The sequence below is a fragment of the Haemorhous mexicanus genome, chromosome 4, assembly GCF_027477595.1.
Source record: "Haemorhous mexicanus isolate bHaeMex1 chromosome 4, bHaeMex1.pri, whole genome shotgun sequence".
NCBI classification, from domain to species: domain Eukaryota; kingdom Metazoa; phylum Chordata; class Aves; order Passeriformes; family Fringillidae; genus Haemorhous; species Haemorhous mexicanus.
Window position 1 is genome coordinate 22,796,469 of NC_082344.1, and position 22,505 is coordinate 22,818,973.

The following is a 22,505-nucleotide window of genomic DNA, read 5'->3' on the forward strand; positions in this document are numbered from 1 at the left end:
ATTTCCAAGCAAGATAGAGCAAGACAAACAGAGCACTAAACCAGGCAAAACAAGAAAAAGTGAAGCCCTGTATCGTAGCCATGTGTTAATCTCCTTCACCAAAATCCTAAATGTTTAAAGGGAGGGTCTTTACATCACACTGAATGGGATGGGGGGGTGATACAAAATGGCCAAGACAGAGTGTGTAAAATAAAAGAAAAGAAGGCCTGTGAGTAATGACACACTGTTGAAATTCAGGAGGCTTTGGAAGAGAGAAGACCTGGCCAGCTCAGTATCTTCCTGCCTGAGGCTCCCATCTATAGAAGGAGAATGTTTTTTTCCTGCTTGTAATTTGATTTTTACTCCCTAGCACAAGGCTGTTTCTTGCTCTGTATTTATACTGCACCAAGGAAGCAGTGTATGATTTCTGTCAACACTGCTAGATGTTGCTGCAGCAGCTATCACCATAAAATAGTACTGAGTCTGAAAAACAACCTGGACTTGACAGTCAGCCCCTTGGGTGAATGAGTCAAAGTGGACATTTACATGCAGGAGCAAAAATGGACATTGATTTCAATTTATGTCCTTGGGGACATGGTCCTGAAGTCCATCCTGCTATCTGTATTTTCACTAAACATAATTCCTGGAGCAACAAAATAAATTAATTTTTATTTCCCTATCTTCTTCCAAGGGCTGCTTTGATATGAGGATATTCTCTCTTACACAAGATGATAAAAATATTGTCACCTTTATCATATTTTTCAGAGGAGTGTGCCCTTCCGAAAACTTGTGAACAAATAATGTCTCCAGAAGATGTCTGATGTAGTGTAAACAGTGACAGAAGCAGGCCAAGCTGCAAAAGAAAGGAAAAAAAGTAAAATTAAGGTAAGTGAAAGATTGTTTTTATTACTTCACAGTTAATGTCACGAAAAGAATAAGAACTAATATTCCAAAACTGCAGTCACATTAACATTGTGGGATTTAAGATACTGTCTTAATTGAAGCTACTGGAACCAAAGATTAATGGAATAATTTTCAGTGTTAAACAGAGTTGCTTGCATTCTGCAGAGAAGCAACTTATTTTTACTGGCCTTGAAATAAAAAGAGCTGCTCGAGCTCTGAATGTGATACGTGGTCCTGACAAGACATTTAGACAGGACAGCTGCGTGTACAGCCCGGCGTCTGACACGCTTTTCCTAAAGACGTCTCCCACGTTTTAAGGCCACCTTAATACTCCTGTAGGATGTGTCTGACATTTAAAAACACTCTGAATATCTTCTGAATGGTTTCCTTGTCCTTTGCCAACTCAAGTAGCTCCATGGAGGTAGTTTGTGTTTCATTTCCTTGTGGACGCAAAATGAGATTTTGTTGCAAGTTAATCCATTCTGATGGCTTTTTTGCTGCCTGTTATAAAGAAATGAGGCAATTGTGGTAGAAATTATTATATTGATTCTCTTTTGAGGAAGATTATGAAACAATAACAGGCATTGCTGATTTGCTTCCAAGAATGAGCTGCAGCTCCTAGTGATTGAGTTTCAGAAACAAATGTCAGGAGTGATTCCTGACGGCATTTTATCTTGGTTACATTTACTGTACTACCATAGCCCTTCTTGCTGCAAACCAATTATAAGACATAAATGAAAAGTGTTTTTCAGCATGTGAATTCTCAAATAATTTTATTATGCATTGTGTATGGTAGTTAAAGTCAAAAATTAAACAATTTCAAAGTAATTAAACCAGAGAGAGTTGAGCTAAGAGAGTTTTGAACAATTAAAGACTTATCCAAAGCCTGGAGCAAACTTCCAGCTTTGCTGGAAATCTTAAAATTAATTTGACTAAGGATGGGGACCTCAGATGAACCCATTAAGGAGTGGTCACTGGCAGGATTCTGCACAACCCTTGCCCACCCACATAAAAGAGGGCAAAGGCATTGCAGGTTCTTCTGTGCTGCCAGAAACTCTCTCCTCTTAAGCATATGCACAAGAGAAGGAAGACAAGTATCTTGCAGCTCTGGATTTGAATTCAATTATTCTGTGTTCTCATTCCCAGCTCCACTAACTCCCTTAATGTCTCTCCAAGTGCCTGTTCCTCCATCTGTAAATGGCATTATAACTCACTGTATTTCTCTGCTGTGTACCAGTTCCCCTGATTCTGCAGTCACAGTGTGGAAGAAGTGTGTGGGAAAGCTGTTCAGTCCTTGAGCCTCCTAGGTGCCTGTGTACCCTCCTATGAGTGGTCCAGCTTATGCAGGTGACAGGCTCTCCTTGATCACTTGTCACCCCTCTGCCAGGCACTAATCACCCAGAATGGGGACAATTCCACTGAAGGAAAGTTCCTTTAAGTGTGAAAGTTCCCAGGCTGCCTGGTGCATTCTGCCTCCATCCTGTGGAGATGCTCCTCTTGAGTTTCTTGACCTGACTCATGACGTGCACACCTGTTGAATTTCCCCCTTCCTGTGCCTAGGTGAGAGCTGGTGTGGGGGTAGTTATCTTCTGTGCTGGATGCTGATGCTGCTCATCTCAAGGGCAGGAATGTGCTTTAAGGTAACTGGGAGTAGGGCACCTGAAGTCTTGTCTTCTCTGTCAAGCATGGCTTTGGGTTACTACCCACTGTGATTATTATTTCACTTTCTCATTTGATGTCAAAGTATTTGAGGAAAACACTGCATCTCCATGGTGACCAGGTGCAGTGACCATTGCTGGGATCCCATTTTTGGTCAAGCTTATGAGTGTTGCTAAAATGGCACATAGGTATTGGTAATAACTGAATCTGACCCCAGGCAGGCAGCCTCAGACCCCCTGTAACACCCTCAGCTCTGGAAATGCAATCTCCATCCCTTTGGTTTCTCATGATCCAGGAAGATAACTCCCACGAGTGTCACTTACTGGACCACTGGGTGGCGGAAGTTCTTCCTGCTTTCCACTTGATCATAAATCGTTGAGAGGCGAATGTAAAAGAGCAGATATATGAGAAGAGGCCCAGTGTATTCTGTTAGAAAAAACTAGAAATGAAAAATAAAATTATATCAGGAAAGGTGTGAGAGAGAGGATACCCCTATCCACAACCCCTATTCATCCTTCAAATTACTTTTGGCTTCATTTTCAGGACTCAAATGACACATAGGGGATTCTTCTACAGTCTCTTTAGCAAAGGAGTAAAATCCATCTAGGAAATGAGAGGTAGGTTTCTGTGCAGAACATTAACCCAGTCAGGAATGCTTCATGGAAGGCATTCAAAATCATAGTTCTCTCCTCTTTATATTTTTGGCTGTGCCATCAGGTGCCTATTTGGAATCTAAATAACACTGACAAACAAGGCCAAAAAACTGAAGGCAGTTTGCTTTCTGCCAGTGCTTTTTGCAATTAAGTGGTACATCAGTTAAAAGCCAGCCAGGCATGACAGAAACAAACACTTCTTTGAATCCTGGTAGCTTGCAGAGTCATCTGGAGGGGAGGCTATCATTGCTTGAAATTTGGTGGAGGATGGAAGAGCAGGACCAGCCTGCATGGTGCTTTGAGCTCTTTTTTGGTTACTGTGTGGTTCTCCTGCCTGTGCAGGAACCAGCAGAAATAGCCTGTGGTGGGCAGACTGGACAAATTACCCTACTGTGACAGAAACAAAGAAGAAACCATTTCATCTCACCATTGTCACCCCTGCTAGGCACAGAGAGCTGAGAGGAGGGGCAGGGAGAGAAGGCAGAGTCATGGAGATGACATGAGCCACCCTCAGTTTTAAGGTCCCACTTTGGTTGGGTACAGTCTGTATTGTTTTTTGTTGGGGAACATTCTTAAGCCACACACAGATGGAAGAAGTAAAACATTAGAGTGATGAGAGATCTAGATTTGATCACCTGTCCCTACTGGACTGAATCCCAGAATAAAATGGAAGTGGTGTAGTCCTACACATTTACAAGGACTGGCAAATCGTATCTCAAGTGCCTGTCATTGCTTCAGGGAGAAAGATTTATAGCTGCTGGGTTATTTGGCTTTATGGTGTCTATTGGCACTGCTGTAGAATTGTAATGAAGAAACACCTGTGGCTTAAGGAAGCAACACTGGCTTCAGATCACCTTTTACAGAACTAGTATTTGGCTTCCCATCAGGATGTTCTTCTAATCACTCTTCAGAAGAATATTGAAAGAGAAAGGTTTTCCTGCAGGAATATCTGGCAATTAGGTTCCCTTTTCCTCTGTTACAGGGAGAATCCTTTTGAAATTTTTTCCTTTCATAGCAGGACAGTCTCCAAAAGTAACAACGGACTTAAGTGTTCTCTACCAGGGGAACATCAAATTCCCTTTTGCTCCAAGTGACATCATGATTCCTGTGCTCCATTTAGACTCTGCATGATCCCAAGAGCAGGTGTGTGTTTGTGTGTGTGCAAAAATATTTAATCCAGGAGTCCAAGAGCATTCATTGTGGAATACCCCACAGCCAAGGGCTCATTAGAATTTTGTCCTGATAGCAGTTGTATGGATCTGTTCCAAAATGTGAGCCCGCTGTGTTTGGCACTCTGCAAACACTGTAAGGGATGCCCTCTGCTATTTAAACCTAACACACTAAAAATCTAGGCTATGGTGGTGTAGGGGACAGAGGTGCAGGTAATGAGGTCTGGGCAGGTCAGGGGAAGAGTCTGGAATGAGCTGCTCTGTTCAGTGAAGCTTTTTCTCTCTGCCATGAGCTGCACCACAAAGTACATCCGTAACTGCCAGCTTTCAACATCTGTTTGGCCCAAGCACATTACAAAGCTGCCAGGAAGAGTTTGGCAGAACTCAGCACCAAGTTGTGTTTACTTGTCACTGCATCAAGAGCTCCCCCCTTACCCCCTGCCTGATTTCTGATGTTGAAAGGAGAAGAGTTTCAAGATTTAGTAAAAAATCTCTTTTTAAAAGCAGAAGCTCCAGACACAAGATAACTGATTACTTGTGATACATGGGGTTTGATGTAGGATGGGGGGATGCATGAGTGCAACTCAGAGAAGCAGTTGAGAGCACTCACAGAGCTCTTGAGCTGTGGTTTGTGGAGGGGAGCAGCATCAGGGTGGGGACAGGGTTCAGTCTTGTCTGTGTGTCTGTCACATCACCCATGTGGAGGCAGGTGGTGCAGGGTCAGCCACGAGATTTGCAATCTCACTGGGCAATGTCTGGCAGACAGGACTGTGTTTGCCTTTGCAATAACTGAGTCACACTGACACATAGTTAAGATCAATAACTTTCTGCTTTAGAGGATGAGGCTCAATTTGCTATAGTCGTTTTTGCTGTACTTTACATTAGTTTAGGTAAATTTCAGACTCTTTGCTTCTGTTGCATCTCCCATGCTGTGATCACTGCTCTCATTCTCTGGCCTACTGATTTTAAATTTGTCATAAATGAAAAACAAGTTTCAGAAAGGCAGGCAGAGAAACCGCTAAAAATTCCCATTAATTCAAGCAGGTGAACAGGAAAGTAGTCTTAAATTAACACATTACAATTATTGGTTCTACCCACTGGCAATCAAAGGCAAGCACCATTCTTTTACTATTGATTCTCAATGATTATATGCAATTAAGCCTAACTAGTATCTTCATACTCATCCTATGCTGCCTAATTGCTGGGCTTGGGGAGTTACTTGTTGTGTCAAGGATCAGTCCAACCCATCATCTTTATAGGTGCTCAAAATTAGTAATCCCTGCTGACACATTCTGCAAAAATAATAACCACATTTTAAACAAAGGCCTGAAAGTAATACCATTGTATCTTGCTGTTTCAGAAAAGGAACATAATTTTATTTTTTAAAAAAGTTACCATTCTAAGCACAGAGCACATTTACCCTGTAGAAATGTAAAAAGCAAAACAAACAAACAAACAAAAAAACCAAACCCCAATATTCAGAAGAAAATTATTTTTTCTTTACCATCTTGTGGTCCTGCCTAGATTATTTTGATGTATTGGGTGCAACCAACTGCAGTGATCCATAATAAACACAAATGTATTTTCCTGGAGGAGCAGTGTGTCTCTAAAACAATGAGCAAATCTCAATAGGATTTAACTGTTGAGCTCATCAGTAGCTCCCTGAAGAGAGAAAACAGGAGATTGCCTTTTCTTTCCACATCTGAACACTCTTCTTCATATCTTGCAGTGTCCAGTTCTCTTACCTTCCTTCTCTCCTCTCCAGTGTCTGACATTATATACTCTCTAGACCTCTTAGTAACATAGAGAAAGTGCTCTTAAATGAAAGTATTCTGGAATCAAAACTCTCCCCAGCATGGTCAGCATACAGGGTGCTAAAATCAAGCTTCTTTAACCATCTCACTTATCAGTCCTCAGAGATCTGATTCAGTAACACCAAAACTGGAAATATCTACCAAATAAACATTGCAACTGAGATGCAAAACCAGTCAAAAGAGAACTAAGTAGGAGTTTCCATTATCCAAGAGATGATGGAACAAAAGGTAAAACAATACAGGAGAGCTAATCAGCAAATCAGCAAAGCATCTTTCATAAGCCAGATTGTACCTGCTTCTCTTATCCCTTATTCAGCTCATGGTGCCAGGAACACCTTGCTGAACAGAGTACCAGCCAGGAATTCAAATCCCAGACCTGGTGAGGTATATTTATGGAGGTATGAATGCTGCAGAGGTGAGAGGAGTTCTTTAAGGATATTGGAAGGATTTTCTGGCCGTTAGGGCTGACATAGTGCCTGACACTGTCCCAAGAGGTCTGCCAAAGAGAGTGGAAAGGATTTTGATGTGAGTTAAAGTACCATGTGTAGTGGCTGGGAAAAGGCAGAACAGGACAAAAGGAGACAATCTGAAAAAAGTCCAACCAAATCTTTATAAATGAACAGCCTGCACATTAGTATCTTCACATGAGGGCATCAGCTAATTCCTCTCTGTAATGTTTATGACCTGCCCTTTCTGTAACATCACACAACACAACACATGCCCTGTCTTGTTGCCTTTTGGCATAGTCTCACATTATCTCATTTATGACAAGCAGCAGAGCTGAGGAAAGGCCATACAGCCTCTTCCACACTGATCCCTTTCCTGCAGCTCTTTCCATGCCATGTAGGGCCAGTTTCCCAGGCACCAGTGCTGCTTGTGATGCTTTCTCTTCCACTGCCCACGGGATGTCAGGATGGAAGCAGAGGGCATGGGATGAGAGTAATACCTGCAGCCAGGACAATGGCTTTGGGTCACTGTCTGTAGTCCTCAGCCCAGAAAGAGATAGAAAACAGCTCAGTCATGTCCTGGGTGACTCTGATGGAAAAGCAGCTGCAGTGTATAAATTATCTAATGGACAGGGCTTAGATTCTTTGATAAATGTGAGATAAAGGCAGTAGCTGCAGGTCTGAGCCAAGGTCAGACTGGCACAAAGAGGAGGATCTCCTGCTATCAGACAGACAGACCACTGCTGTGTGTGAGTGTACAGAGCACAGCTGGGATTTCAGAGAAATCCAAGAGAAACAGGCAGTTAAATCCTCCCAAGTCTCCAGATCACTTTTAACTTAGCACACAACTGCCTTAGACTCCTTTTACAATCCCAGCCCTAAGTAATCTTGAGCTAATGATCATTAAGAACCATTAATTTCTAGTTTAATTTCTACTTCATATGCTTTGTTACCTCATTAAAGGCCCTATAGTTACCTGGGGATGATAATGGCATAATTTTAGCACCTCCCTTAAATCTTCACCTTTGTAAAAGTTTTGTATTTTCATGTTTGCAGAAATGCACAGCAGCAGCAATTTTGCATCAGGTAATACAGTTCTTAAGGGCTGCTTGAATATTCAATTAATTTTTGTTCCAGTTCTCATGGAACTGACTAATCTGTTCTACAAAACCTAAACTGTGCATGGAGAGGCACCTGAGACTTCCCTTGCCTGGGCAGATTTTGTAGGGACTCATTGTCTCTGAATATTTCAGGCTGCTGCTCAGTATTTACTGCAAATACCAGAGATAGGGATGGATTTGCTGTAGGACTTTGTAGGCAAATTGCAGCTGACTCTGGCCAGTTTCAGGAGCTGGGGAGTGAACAGCGATGGATGCTGTTTGTCCCTGAGTCAGGCCTGTGAAATAAGGGAGGTGAAATCCCAACCTCCTCCTGTCTCTCCTCCTAAGACTGACCTGTTTGAAACCATGGCATCAGACCACTTCTTACTATGGTCAACATTCTTCCATGAGACTACAAGCCATTTCATATTTCTTAGTCAAAATGGAAAATTATTGCAAATTAACAGATGTTATTCTTATGCACACACATACATGTATGTTGTATGTGTTTGTATCTATACATATTCAGTGAAGAATTCAAGCTCTGTTTGTAACCAAACACCAATGTGAGTTCAGATTTGTTGCCAAATCTTTCCAGGTCTTTGACAGCATTTTGAAATCTGCCTTGTAATGTGCATCATTTTAAAATGTGTATTTATCATCTGCTATCATCATCATCTTTTGATATGATGATGATGTAAACAAAATAATGCTTTTTAAACACCTGGTTATTGTAAATAACTTTGTCTGTGCTTTTCATCCAGAAGCCTCAAAGCACTTTGCAAAGTGGAAAATACTGTTACTTTCTTGCCAATGTTTTGGAAGCTGAAATACAGAGAAATCCAGTGACTTGTCAAGGGTAGTGACTTGGGTGAAGGGACACCTGGTCCTCTCAAACACTGTTTCAGTCTCTGGTTCTCTGTGCTGAACACTGGTTCACCCTGTGGTCCACTACTCTCTGTGCTCTCCTCACACCCTGGATGGGGTCAGGCAAAATTCCCCCTACAAAATAATTGTGCCAGGCTTATGCATTCAAGAGGGACTAAAACTGCTCAGATTTGTATAGATTGACAAAATGTCAACCTCCCTAGTTACTCTGAATACAAATAGGAAAATGTCTACGTTTACCAGCTCTGTACATCCAGCAGCTCTTTGTTCCTTCAGTAGCAGGAGGGGTTGAAGCATAAAGTTATGCATAACTGAAAGAAACATATTGTTCTGTTTATGTTTACTGAATTCCCCCTACCTTCTTTTTGCACTCAAAGGGGTAAAAACTCAGGGGCATCCCTATAAATACTTAGGCATAGGTCTTTCCGTCTTTACTATGCTTAACAGTAACTAGAACCCACAGAATTAATTTTTCTAGTAGCTCCCTAATTCCCTTTGGCAACTGAAAAATTGACTCTCTGGCATGGTTCATTGTGGCATTTGTTGCTGAGACCAAGAGAAATTATTGCAACACTGTTTGCATCCTTAGAAGCAGCATCTGAGGAATCCAAATCAGCCAGCTGGGCAGTTTCAGAGATCTCCTCTTCCCTTATCAGTTCACTTCATGCTGCCACTGGGCAGTAACAAAGAGCCAGAAGTACATGTGGCCCAAGGAAAGGCACAAACAATATAAAACCATGGCAAGAAATCAGGCAAAGGCAAGCTGTTCTCTCCTGATAACCCTGGAGGCTGAAAAATATTAGACTTAATTAAATGAAAAATAAGAGCAATCTTGTGTGAGTAGTTTGCCTTTGTGAGGGGTCACAATGTTTTTAAAAGTTCTCAGCTTTTGACTGGGATCAGCTCAAGACTTGGCCAACTGTACCAAGGTAGAGCAACACTTAATGTGTGTTCAGGCAGAGACCTCTGCCAAGTACAAACTGTTAGCTGTAAAACAGAGGTGCTTTGCATTACAAATAATTGTAGTTGGGAAACGTGCTGTCAAGGAAATAGTGACTTCTTTTTTTTCCTGGAGATCATCTTCTATACCAAATTATCTATTGATCCAAGAGGCTTAGCAATGAAAGACAGTTTGACAATTTTTGTGTCTTTGGCACTTTTTGTGTAGCTGTTCTTAGGCTACCCACAGATCCACACAGAATCAAACTTTATGTTTATTTAGCACTTCTGCAAAGTTTTTCAGGTATTCACAATTCCCTGCGTATGTTATTCAATTTTTAGGATCCTAGTCCAAAGACTGATTCTGTCTGAATTGGCCACAAAATATGGAAACCCTGATATGCATCTGCTGAGAACCATATTCAGTGACATTCTCTACATCAAACAGATCCTCAGCTCTCTGTCTTACCTGGACCTCAAATTCCTTCCTAAGCTATGATAATAGGAGTTTTCTTACTCTTATCATCTTCACACTGTCTCACTAGTTTGCTGGGATTCCCAGTCCTCACCCTTCTTCAAACTCCTCAGATCCTCTCTTTTCCCTTCTGTTGTAATTGTCTGTACTTTTACATCCCATTGAGAGGCTATAAACCTTTACTGGAATCTCTTCTTCTGTTCCCAAATTAGGGAAAATATCTTAAGTTGTTCCCCATGGGGAGTCCAAGTCTAACCTCAGTGTAGGGAAGGTGGAGAAAATGAGTCTGCAGAAGTTTGGCTGGTTTTTATTCCAAACCCATCAATATGCAAATTGCTTCCTATCACAATCATCCCATTGACTTCTTGGGACTGTTCCACATTTGCAGGACCAGTGGACTGAGCTGTGCCAGACAGTCAGAGCAAACTGCTGCTGCCCTGTTCACCAGCAGGACTGAAAACTTTGATGCAAGAGGAGAGAACCACACTCACCAAAACACTGCTTTCCCTTGAGAGAACAGCAGCACCTCCTCCCACTGCCCACACCTGCTGTGCATAACCAACAGAGCTTCACACACAGATCCCTTCCTGGCTTCTTGTTCATTTCCCACAATGTCTAACTTGGTGATAAATTTGCTTGCCAGCCAGGAGAGAACAGATGAATTAGTGAAAAATGTGGATTTTCAGACTTCAAAGATGCTCCTGGGTTTAAAGAAGTATTAGTCTCTACATTTCTAAATTGAGCAGAATCTTTTTCATGGGAAATTTTGAAGTGGAGCAGTTCTGCTGCCAGCTTTACTATTTTAAGACCCTCAGGAGTCAAAGTACTTAAGCAATCTCTAAGTTTAAATCACAGTAACGAAAAATATTTACTGAAGTACTGTGTTTCAGGATTATTCTTCTGAAATTCACAGGCTTGGTTGTAAAATTTTAGGGGTTTTTTTCAGTTCTGTGCTGTTTTCTCAGTTCTATTTGAATCCTTTTGGTAGCTGGCCCAGGTAGCAACAGGACAACAGAAGCCGATAAATCAAAAATTGCAATCTTTGCTCAAATAAGGAAAGCTTTAGCAGCAGTGTGAATTTGAGCCAGAAGAATGGATTTTTTTCTGTTTTTTCCTCTTTTCACTACAGCAGCAGTGTGTATTCTTAGCAGTTAAACACCAGCAGTGTTTCAAAAAGTCACCATGCCACATTGCAATTATGTAAAAAGAGGTGTCTGTCAAACATGCTTAGAACCAAAATTTCATAGGGATTAAAAATAAAAGCCATCACTCCAGTGGTGGGAATTTCAAACATCCCTGGGGTAAAATCTTTACAGGGCCATATAGAGCAAATCTATAAACCCAGCTCCCATTAGTATCTCTGCAGCACCAGTCAGCAAACCTCAGCTATGCCCTCCAGGCAGGGTAAAGAAATTGGTAAGCCTTGTGCAGAAGTAAATTATGTGTTTCAGGTAATATTTGTTTTATATAAAAGAAGGGAGAGTAGAGCAAGAGCTCTAACAAATTTCATGGTACTAAGAAACAGGTTTTGTTTTGTCTGAATTATATTCTGGAAATCAGCCTTGAGGGCCTCCTTTCTTCTAAAAGAGCCAGCTGAGGTTGAATATCTACTTTTATCCCAGAAAAGGACCTCATTTCTCAAAAGAGGCTGACAAATAATTGTTCCAGTGGAGGAGAATCACAAATCCCTCATCCCACTTTGTCCTCCTCCCTCCATCAGAGCAATCCAGCCTCGAGAACTTGTTGAAAACTGGTCAGCCAATCTCAGAGCTGTGGGGAAGTGTGAGCCCAGGGGAAGTCTGGCCTTTCACAGCACAAAACACCAGAAATATTTTGGTCACTGTGCTACAGTGTTTTAGGAAAGCTGAGGAGGAGGAGGAGACATCCTTCCTGCAAGGTGTCAGCCTCTGCCAGAGGGAATAAGTGGACAACAGGAGACAGCAAACCCTTGAGCTGCCAAGGTGGAGTGTGACAAGTATTGTAAATCTGAGACTGTCCACGCTCCACAAGGGAAGTCTTGATTTTCCCAAACTTATTGAAACACAGACTCTTTGTTTGGGAACAGATAGCAGCATCACCTTTTATTTTACAGCGTGTTTGGAAAGGGTGCTGCTCCCAGGAGGTGGAGGTCAATTCTGTTTTCCCTTTTTAAAAACCAGAAGTCTTTGTCTTGGTGTAAATCCCCATCACTGGTGTTCTTGGCCCTCAGGTGTGAGTTCCAGTGAGGTGAGAGAGCCCCAGAAAACCCAGCTCTGTGCTGAGGGTTCCCCAAGACAGACCCATGCCCAGTGCATCGACCTCTGGAGAACCAACATGTCTCCATGTCCTTCTGGATCTATTTTTGGAGTCCAGACCTGAATGTGGTCCTTTGTACCTTAGCTATCATTTTGCTGATGAGATAAGAATATTTTTATTCGGTGCTTTGTTTATTTAAATGTCAAACCTTGAAATCAGAAGCCTCCCTCACTGTGTGCATGAATCTGGTAGAGCATCAAGGGGGATGGGAGTACAGGAGATCTAAAGACAGTAAAAATGGCAGTAAAACTACACATCCTGTGTACAAATGCATTTCTAATTGCTGTTGTTAGGATATAGTCTTCTGTGAACCTTTTCTCTATTGCTATAGACTAGCTATAATATAAAAGTCTCTTGACTGTTTAAATGACGTGGCTAGGAAGAAGATTTCTCCCACTGAGAATGGAGACAATTTAGAATATGGAGCAGAATGGGATAAGATGAATATTCAAAAACTCACAGAGTCAACTTTTTGCATGCAGATTAACTCATAAAAAAATGCCACTGCCTGCAGTACCTACTTCTGGTCATAACTGCAGTATTTATAATGGGATATTAAGCTTTAGTTATGTTACTGTCTTAGGCTACATAAACCACCAGGAAAAGAGAGAATAAATAAGGTTCTTGCAGATTACTTAATTGTGGCAAACAGGAAGCTGCAGTAATCACAATTTTGCTTTGCAAGGAAATTCCATGGTTGAGAGGTGGTGGAATGGATTCGTGAAGGAAACGGGACTAGCATTAATTAGTCTGGTCCCAGCAGGCCATTAATCAGGATGGGGTAAAGCCTCAGTAAACTCACAGACCTCTACTCAAACAGGTAGGTCACACAGTGGGAAATCTCTGTCTCCACTGAAGTAAACTGCTGGTCATCCCGTGGGGATTTGGATCCTTTCAGAACTGGGAAGGATGGACACAGGTCAAGTTCTTCTTCACAGGGACTAAAAGCTGCCAGAATTTGTGCTGCTCAGGGGAGGGGGAAGAGCATGTGATCTCAAGCAGCTGGGATGGAGATGTGACCTTATAGAGCTGATCCAGAGGCTGGCTTCTCCAGGTCAAGGGTTACTGTTGTGGCACTAACCTTCACCTTGAGTGTACATTTCAACAGATAAGGAACTGTAAAGTAGCATGTCCATTCCAAGTGTCTTGTAGGAATGCTTCCTAGCCTGTAGTGACCTATTGGAGAGAGGAACTGGGACTATCACCTGCAAGCTGCTCAAACAGCTGACACTCACCATCCTTGTAGGCACAGCCAAGGAAGGACAGTGGCTTGTAGTCCTCCCATATGAACAGGGTGAGAGCTGTGAGCTGCCTAATAACTTGGCCAACATCCATGATGCCAGTTAGCAAAAAACTCACTTGCTTCATTAAAGGAATTGCAAGCAATCAGTGGTTTGCTTTCCATTGCCGTAAGTATTCTTTTCATAGCTTTTATGGCTTTCAGAAACTGTAGTTCTATCTTACCCATGTTTCTCACTGCAGAAATTGGGAATCTTGTTGCCCAGTATCCAGATGTGGGCTGTGTGTTACTTCATCTAGTGCTCTACATGCAAACTGCAGCAAAAGCTTGGTCAGAGTGATTGTGAGACTACTCTCAGCTCCTCCACTAGTGCCTGCTGCAGGACATTGGAAAGGTCTCTTCTCCTATTCCTTCACTGTCCTTTCAAACCCTTCTACTGTCTTCTGTCTTTGAGCTGTGAAATAATTTATTCTTTCACTTCTCCCTTTCCCAAAGGAGCCTGAAAGGTTAGAGTTCCCTACATCCCATTTGAGTGGAAGGTACTCCCCTTCTCTCAGCACCCTGACTTTATAACAGCTGCTTATAGGAAAATAACTAAAGTCAAACCAGGTCTACATTCAGCATAAGACAGGTACTATTGTCATGGCAAATGCTTTTGTTTTACAAGGAGATTCAAAAGTTTTTACTCTTGAGCCTGGCTGGACATTTTCTGCCTGGATTCCTTGGCCTCTGTCAGAACTGTTCTTTGCTTGAACAAAGAGTAAGGTATTTCCATCCAATTATTTTCCTGCATTAGTAACAGGATTACTAGAGATCCATATTTTCTTTATAATATCCTTCCACTTTCAAAGCTGAGGAGTCTTTCAGAAAATTAATGTATTTGGCTACAGTTCTGCACAGGCATATGAGCCCAAGATAAGCTAAAACTGTTTTTTAAAATTGGTTTTTTTTCCTCAGGCAATATTTTTATGTTCCCCTTCTAATCTTTAATTGGAAGTCAGAGTTAGCATATTGATAACTTGGCTCACTCTCCATTTAATTCTGTTTTGAGTGCTGATAATCTAATTACACCATTTTACATAAGGAAGCACAGGCTGGGGAAGTTGAAGCAATTTGATGCCAAAACATACGGCCCATTAAGATGTATCATGCTGACTGTTACAAGGACATACTTACTGTGGTCCAACCAACCTGCTGACCCAGGTCTGTAAAATACAGTGTAATGATGGAGGAGACAGCAAGGCTTTGGATGCTGATGGAATCCTTCAAAAAGGGCCCGTCTGCAGTGACAAAAATGGAAGAGGAGAAGGTGTGAGCAGCAGGACCCTCTCGGGGGCTCGGCATAGTGCTGAGGCTGCCCTGCTAGTGCTCCAGATGTAGGCCCAGCTTGGATTGTGATTTACTTTGGTGACTTGGTACTTACTCTCTGGGTTAGCAACTCAGAGCTCCTCCATGAGAGTTGTTCCCTTCCCAGTTCAACAGAAGGGTTTGGCCGTGACACAGGGCAGCAATGGGTGGCAGCTGTACACTGCTGTTAATGGGGCCCATCAGAGACTGGCCATGCAATCACACAGACAGCTCCACAGAGCACCTCTTCTTCTGGCTTGCAAGACTAATGGCAAAGTCTGTGTTACACAGCCTGTCCCTCACTGACATACTGTGCTGAAGCATTTGCATTCCCAGGCTGTTTTACAACAGGCAGTGCCTGATGATGAATGCAACTTCTTGGGCTAAGGCTCATGAGCCAAGATCTCTTTGCTGGCTGTCTGACCTAGGCAGACCAGGTGTATCTGAGCATTACATTACTGTTTGCAGTATTCTGAGGCATCTGCTTTCAGTCCTAATGGATCTAGAGTGTGCAGGCAGACACATGAAATAACAATATTTGGTTTGCTTTTTTTTTTTTTTTAATATAGGCAGTGAGCTGGTTATTGGAAAAATCCAACAGCCCCTGGCACAGGATGTTGCCATGGCTGCAACACCTCTTTGCTCTTTTCTTTGTGAATGGTCTCCCTTGCAATGTACCTTTGTTGACTGTTTACATCAGTGAGGGTGCTAGATTCCATCAGGTGTTGGTGGAATTTAGCACCCATCAGCCTCATTTTCTGTGGCTTTGCATTCTACACATCCACAGACCAACCACCAAACAGCCTCTGGCAGCTTTGTCTTCCACTGCCATGTATTGGTGATTTTTTTGCTCAATGCCTGGGAGGAATGATGAGGAGGATTCCATGTTATCAGAAGGCTAATTAATTACTTTCTATACTACATTCTTCTATACTATAATACATTATGTTACATTGCATCTAAACAGAATCTGCCAAGCACTCAACTGCACAGCATCTCATGACTGCCAGCTGTCAGTCCTGACACACACGCTTGGCCCTGATCACCATCACCCTGGGTACACAATCTCCATATTGCATTCTACTTTGGCACAACACAGGAGCAGTGAATGAGATAAGAATTGGTTTTATCATTCTTTTCTCTGCTTCTCTCACTGCTTCTCTCAGGTTCAGAGAATGTGAATCCCACAGCCATGTGCACCAAGAACTTGTGGACTGACACAGAGGCTGCCTCTGGCAGCCAGCTGCATCTTCTGCTGAGGCAGGGAGCAAATATTAAAACATGTAATGCAGTGAGGGAAGGAAGGGAGTGAATGGGCTTAAAACAACCTTGTCTTCCTTTAGTGATCATACACTGTATTCTGGAACATTTCACTCAGCAGCTATGAAAACCATTAGGTTCCTTTACTAATGAGAAGCACTAGGAAGGGAATAGCTGATGCCAGTTGATGAGAATGTACCAACAGTTCACTCAATAACACATAGAGAGAGAGCAATGCTGTGAGGAGGAGAGTCTGCCAGAGGATTAGTAATACATTGGGTGGATTAGTAATTAGTAATACATTAGGTGGATTAGTAATTAGTAATACATTAGGTAGATTAGTAATAGTAATAGATTAGGTGTACAGTAATAGTAATACATTAGTAATTAGTAATACATTAGGTGGCTGTACTCAGCCATATGAATACTCACTGCGTTCCAGTTGCAGGCCAACACGGGATGGGTACCACTGGGGACCTGTTCCAATCACAAAGCATGGCTGTTAATTTCGTGATAGAAAAGCTAAATTTCTGTTAGGTTTGGGGTGGGTTTTTTTCAGCTGATAGCTACAGAAGTGAGATGGAATAAAAAACACCTTTCTTCTGGTCTTATCTATACAGGGAGAATACAAGAGAGCTGGGAGGAGCACAAAATACACACAATGGAGCATGAATCCCTTCTCCCATTTCAGTGTTGGAAGGGCCAGTCTCAATGCTGAATGCTCCATCAGCTCAGCTTGTGTGTGCAACACTGGGAAATATAGAGAGGATACTGTTTATTGCTGTATTTGACAAAACTCAGTACCAAATCGATCAGCCTTGCCCCTCCTTCGAAAAAATAATGCCTGTGCTAGAGTCTGGCCTAGGACTTTGTGTTTCCCATTTAGGAATGTAAAATCTAACTAGGGATGTGAAGCTTGTCTTAGCTCTCAATCAGAAATTAATAGAGACACAGAAAGTAGAAGCACATGGATAGCTAATACTGAGTGACTTATGACTTCCTTCCAACTTGAGGATGTTTCCTAGAAGTAGATTTTTAAATGCTCTAGTTTAAAGGTCATTCCAGAATGCACAGTTGCAGTTGGCTGCTGTTATTGGATTCCCCTTGGTGATTTGGAGCAGAGACCTGTCAGGTTGGTCAAGCAGGAATGGATCTCCAGCTGCATTTGTTTCCCTTGGTGTCAGAGTGAGCAGGGAATTGCCACCAACACGCTGCAGGGGGGATCATGGATGTTCAAGTTGTGCACATGGCCAGCTCTTGAGTTCCTCTGTGCAGGAGGCTGTTCTTCTGCAGCTGAATGGGCAATACAAATACTCCTGCTTTGCATCACAAGGACAACTTTGCTTAACCCATACACACTCTTTGGTTTGCTGTTGAAGGTCTTTAGGGCTGACCTAGCACATTTCTGGGCTCAGCTGAAGCAATGTGGTGAGAACTTCCATAGTCCATGGTGTTGACTGGCATTTGGGAGACTCAAAGATTGTCAGAGAAAAGTGAGGAACCTGCTGCACTATCACCACCCCCAGCTATTTCTACCACACATTTGTCTTTATTTCCTTTGACACACCTGAGGACAGTTGATAGCCTGAAGGAGATTTGCTTTGTCTTTTCAATTCAAAGCCTATGTGAAATTGCTCAGGTTTTTTTTAGATCTGTCTTACAACTCTTAGTGATTCTGTGTTTAAGGTACAAATATTCCCCTACCTCTACATGGAAAAAATTGTTTTCAGTGACTGTGATCAAACGTGGAAACATTTGCCCCAACAAGTTGTAGGATCTCCTGGACATAATCAGGGCCTTGTCTGGGCATGACCTTGAACAACCTTATAGGGATTTAAAGTTGGCCCTGTTCTGAGCAGGAGCCTGGATCTGGAGATGAGCTCTGGAGGTTGTGTCTCCCTAACTTATTTCAGGGTGATGAGGAGAGCTTGTTCACTCCACCAGCTGCCAGCTGGAGGGGAAGGAGCTGTACACGGTGTGCACTGTGCAGTGACACTCAGCACACTCATTTCAAAAGCACTTGGTCTGACTTTTGTAGGCAAGAACAGGCATTAGGTGAACCCATGAACCAGGGCTAATAGCAGGAGGTGAGACATCCATCAAGTAAGTTGCAAACATTTTTTTCAAGGTACCACAACAATCCATGGCTATTAAAGATAACAAAGGGAAGATAGAGAAGGAGCAGCTGTCTGACTTGTCAGGGAAGATATGATTTGCTCCAGGACAGCAGATATCAATAGTTATTTGGGAGCCTGAAATGCAATGTATTTGTGTTAAATTGGAATCTTCCCCCCAGCTCCCCCCCTCATATTACAGTATGTTTCAATAAAAGTCAATTTACCTGATCCTGTGGCAATGCTCTTTTAGGTATGGCTCATAATCTTCACAAGGGCAAACAGAGGTTGTGCATTTAAGCACGTCATCCCACATTTCCAGTCCTTTAGCCTCAGTACACCATTATGCTCAAACATACTCAAAGATTTAGACAGATGGAAGTGTGCCTTTGCTGCTGCTCCTCTGCAGTGACCTTGCTGGTACATCAGTGTGTCTCTGGTTTCCTGGCCGTGCTTGGAAAGCTGAGTGTATTCTTCTGGAAGGATCTGGAATTAGCAGTTCCTTCCCTGTTCTTACTCTTGGTAGGGGGCCACTAGCTAATTTCAAGTGGAAATGCTAAATGGAGTGGGGAACAAAGTCCAAACGTGTTTCTGTGTTGGTCTGAGTGAGAATACCAAAGCTTCCCACTTTCAGTCTTTACTGTCAGCAGGTTTTAGCAAGGCTGTTCCCAAGTGTTAGCTGTCCAGGGTCCTGCAGAAACCGGCGTTGCTTTCTGGGGGGAAGTGTGACCCCACAAGGAGTCTGCTCTCCTGCCTCGATAAGGCTCCTTTCAGATAGGAAATCTCACACATTCCTGGGCGTCCTGCTCACCACTTGGTAACAGTCTGACAAAGGGACCTGGCCCTGCCTGTCACCCCTTATTTGCCTTCCTCCTATGACTATTTTCCACAGGGATCCTCCAAAAATCTCACTAGAACTGCTCTGGATTTCTGTTTGGCAATGTGGGAAGGTATTCCAATCCAGCCTGCCTATGGCAGATACACATTCCTCTCATTCCTGTAGCAGGAAACCTCTCTTTTCTTTAAATAGTGAAAAGAAGCCAAACCGAGGGACTAATTATCACTTGCATTAATTCCTGCTACTGCCTGTCAGAATGAGGGGTTGATGGCTCTCTTGGATATCCAGAGCCAGGGCTGTCTGGCAGAGTAGCTTCACCTGGCACCAGCAGGAGTCCAGGAGTGCCTGTGGAGAGTCCCGCTCCCAGGCAGGGGAAACACACACACTCACTAAGGGCACAGGCACAGCTGCAGCTGCGGGCAGCACTTGAAGGCCCCTCTGCACTCCCACACCTGGCAGAGCTCCCTGTGCTCCCAATCTAAAGCTGAAGGGTTTCTCTTTTGCAGGGTTGTTTTGGGGGATTTTTTGCAGTGTATAATTCCCAGGTTTTTCTTATTCATGTTTTCAATTTCTGCCTCCTGCAGAGATTAATGGCAATCCAAGGCCACAGGTGACAGAAGTTTCTCTTGTAACTCCTGTTGCATCTAAGATCAGGCATATATTAATATTTACTGTCTGACATGGTGATGGTGCATCAGAGCTCAGCCACAGCGGGTCACAGTCTCTGTACAATCCTTGTGGTTAGCAGAGCTGTTCAGCTCCCTTGTGCAGGGTTTATGGGTTTGGATGTGTATTTCACACTTGGAACAAAGTTGTAAAAATACCACTTCAGCTCACTTATATCCCAGACTGGCTTTGACTTGGAAAAGCAGCTACAGACTGTCCAGAGAGTAAGAGTGGCCATGGTGGTTCAAACCACAGGTCTGTTTAGCCAATATGACATCCTCTAATCTTTAGTCAATATTGTGGTTCCTCCACATCTATTGCATTTCTAGCATTTATGTAAAACAGCTTTGGTTCCTCTCTTTGCAGCATCATTGGACAGCTGCTGAAATGCCTTCCTAGTTTTCCATCTCCCTTTGATTACTTCTACTCTGCTGGCTTATCCTTCTCTGGAAGGCTGATGGCCTCAGACCCCACTATGGTCACCCCCCAACTGCAGGCATGTTGGCACCTGAAACCTTTGCCCATTCCTCAGCTGAAAAGTCATTCACAAATTCCTTGAGTTTAGGTTATATCAATTTCATTCTTCTTCACTGTGCAACTTGAATTAGCTGAGGATGTTCCTGACCATACCAGGGGGGCTGGACTAGGTGATCTCTGATTGTCCATTTTAACCCAAACTGTTCCACAGTTCTGTGAGTTATTAAAGACCTAAACATAACACACATTCTGTGTGTTGCAATTCTGTTATGATTCAAGTAAAGTTATACCTATGTGTACAAGCTTCCATTAGTCTGGAAGTGTAAGCAATTATGACAAGTCTTAAGTCTTTGACCACATTCCATCTTTTCTATCAGGAATTTGTTCCAACTTTGTGTTAAAAAAATTCATACATCTATTTTTTTTTTAAACCACTTAAAATATTTTGATTCTATGATGTTTAAGGCATTGTAATTTTCCCAAACAGGATGGTATTCGCTTGGAAAGCAACTCAATGTTTACCTTTAATAACCTCTTTTTAAAAATGTATCTGAGGAAAAATTAATTTTGTGGGGGTTATTTGTGGTAGCTGTCCATATTTAAAAGAGAAATTAAAATATAAGCGAACTAATAGGACACATAAAAACAGACAGCCACCTTTAATTTTTCTATAGCCAGCTATGGAATTACCTATTAATACTGGCTATAAAAAGGAGATGTTATGCTGTCAAACAAGCTAAAATGACAGCCTCAGTGCCATGCCCAGCTGCAAATACCACTGCACAAAATGCACAGAAAACCAAATTCCACTGGTCCTGCTGCCCACATGGTGGGGGTTTTTTCACTGCCTGTGTTCTAGAATCCAAGTAAATTAATCAGCTAATCAGACAATCCTAGGAAGCAAGAACAGTAAGAAAAGCCCCTATGCAGCTCTAACACTGTCCAAAGGTTCTCTAGCCACACGACTCAAGCTGACCTTAATGTGTGCTCCACCGCTTAAATGTCACAAAATGTTTTGAAAATTTAACAGCTAAGAAATCAAAATACTTGGTACTTTTCAATAGTTGTGAAATTGAAGGAATTGACCTAATTTTTATTAACTTTTGTAAAGAATCCTCTACACACAAAAAAGATAGTGCACTGTCTGCTCTGCAGTAAATTGCACAATCAAATGCCCATTTGTCACAAAGTATTTATGAAGTTTTGTGAGCCTGTATGAGAACAAAGGTAACATGAGGAAGAGCTCCCTTGCTGGGTAATTCGGTGTGTTCCTTAGAATGCAGACCTGCAAAAGCTGTTCTACTGGGAAGAGAGGAATCTAAGAAATGCAAAACACAACTGACAGACACAATTTGGAGATAATTAGCAGATTGACTTTCCATCATCAGCTAATTTTATTACCAGTTAAATTGTTTGCTTCTCATTGTATTTCACCACCCATGCATCTCTAATAACAAATAGCCTTAATAATTACAAACAATACCTGCTGTGATATGAATAGGGTGATATGAACAACAAAATTACTATAATCAATCATCAGCAGCATGTTGCTTAAATTTGCAGAAACAGTGGAAATTCCAAGGAAGCACTGCGGCACCAGCCTCCCTTATCTGATGACAAAAATGTTGCAGATGAGCTGGGAAGTGTAACAGCACCTGCTCATGTGAACTGAGCATGGCTGAAGTGCACTCCACCACCTTGACCAGATGGCAGATTTGGTACCCATGCAGCAATAAGAAGAGTTTGCTAGGGAAGATTCACATTTTAGTATGTGTGGGTGTGCTGGCTTTGTGCATACTTTATATAGACGGGCAGATTATCTTAAAACTTGCTGAGGTCTTTCCTTGACAAGAAACACTGAACAAATACAGCTATCCCTTGTCTGTGACTTTAGACACTGAACAAATACAGCTATCCCTTGTCTGTGACTTCAGACACTGAACAAATACAGCTATCCCTTGTCTGTGACTTTAGACAGTGGCCATGCTGTTGTCTCCCTTGGTTGCACCTGCCCTGTCTGAGTGTTCCCAGGGACACTTCTGAGAAAACAAGGATAGAGACATCACCATGCCAGCAACCACAGCCTTTGCAGGGCTGAAGTTTGCCTACTTCTGCTTCACTGAGCTGACAGCAGGAAAAGCAGGATGCTGAAATGGCTGGAAGCTATTGCTTTCTGCTTTTATTTGGAAAAAAAAAGGCTGCGTGATTTATTGTGCTAACATTGCACTCGAGTGATTCCTGAG

General features: G+C 42.4%; 1 protein-coding gene and 1 long non-coding RNA gene across 3 annotated transcripts in view; one reads left to right on the forward strand and one right to left on the reverse strand.

The window, feature by feature from the left end:
- The window catches only part of TECRL (trans-2,3-enoyl-CoA reductase like), a 59,446-nt gene that overhangs the window by 10,192 nt on the left and 26,749 nt on the right, over nucleotides 1–22,505 (reverse strand). Inside the window, exons 3-6 of the mRNA XM_059844076.1 lie at nucleotides 16,600–16,644; nucleotides 14,737–14,840; nucleotides 2,865–2,980; nucleotides 727–832 (exon numbers count right to left, since the gene is read on the reverse strand). Of these exons, the coding sequence (XP_059700059.1) occupies nucleotides 727–832; nucleotides 2,865–2,980; nucleotides 14,737–14,840; nucleotides 16,600–16,644 (371 nt within the window). The remainder of the gene's footprint in view (nucleotides 1–726; nucleotides 833–2,864; nucleotides 2,981–14,736; nucleotides 14,841–16,599; nucleotides 16,645–22,505) is intronic.
- LOC132326184 (uncharacterized) overlaps nucleotides 742–22,505 on the forward strand; it is a 39,065-nt gene continuing 17,301 nt past the window's right edge. For both annotated transcript variants that reach the window (XR_009486163.1, XR_009486162.1), the window contains exon 1: nucleotides 742–864. This is a non-coding gene — a long non-coding RNA (uncharacterized LOC132326184). The remainder of the gene's footprint in view (nucleotides 865–22,505) is intronic.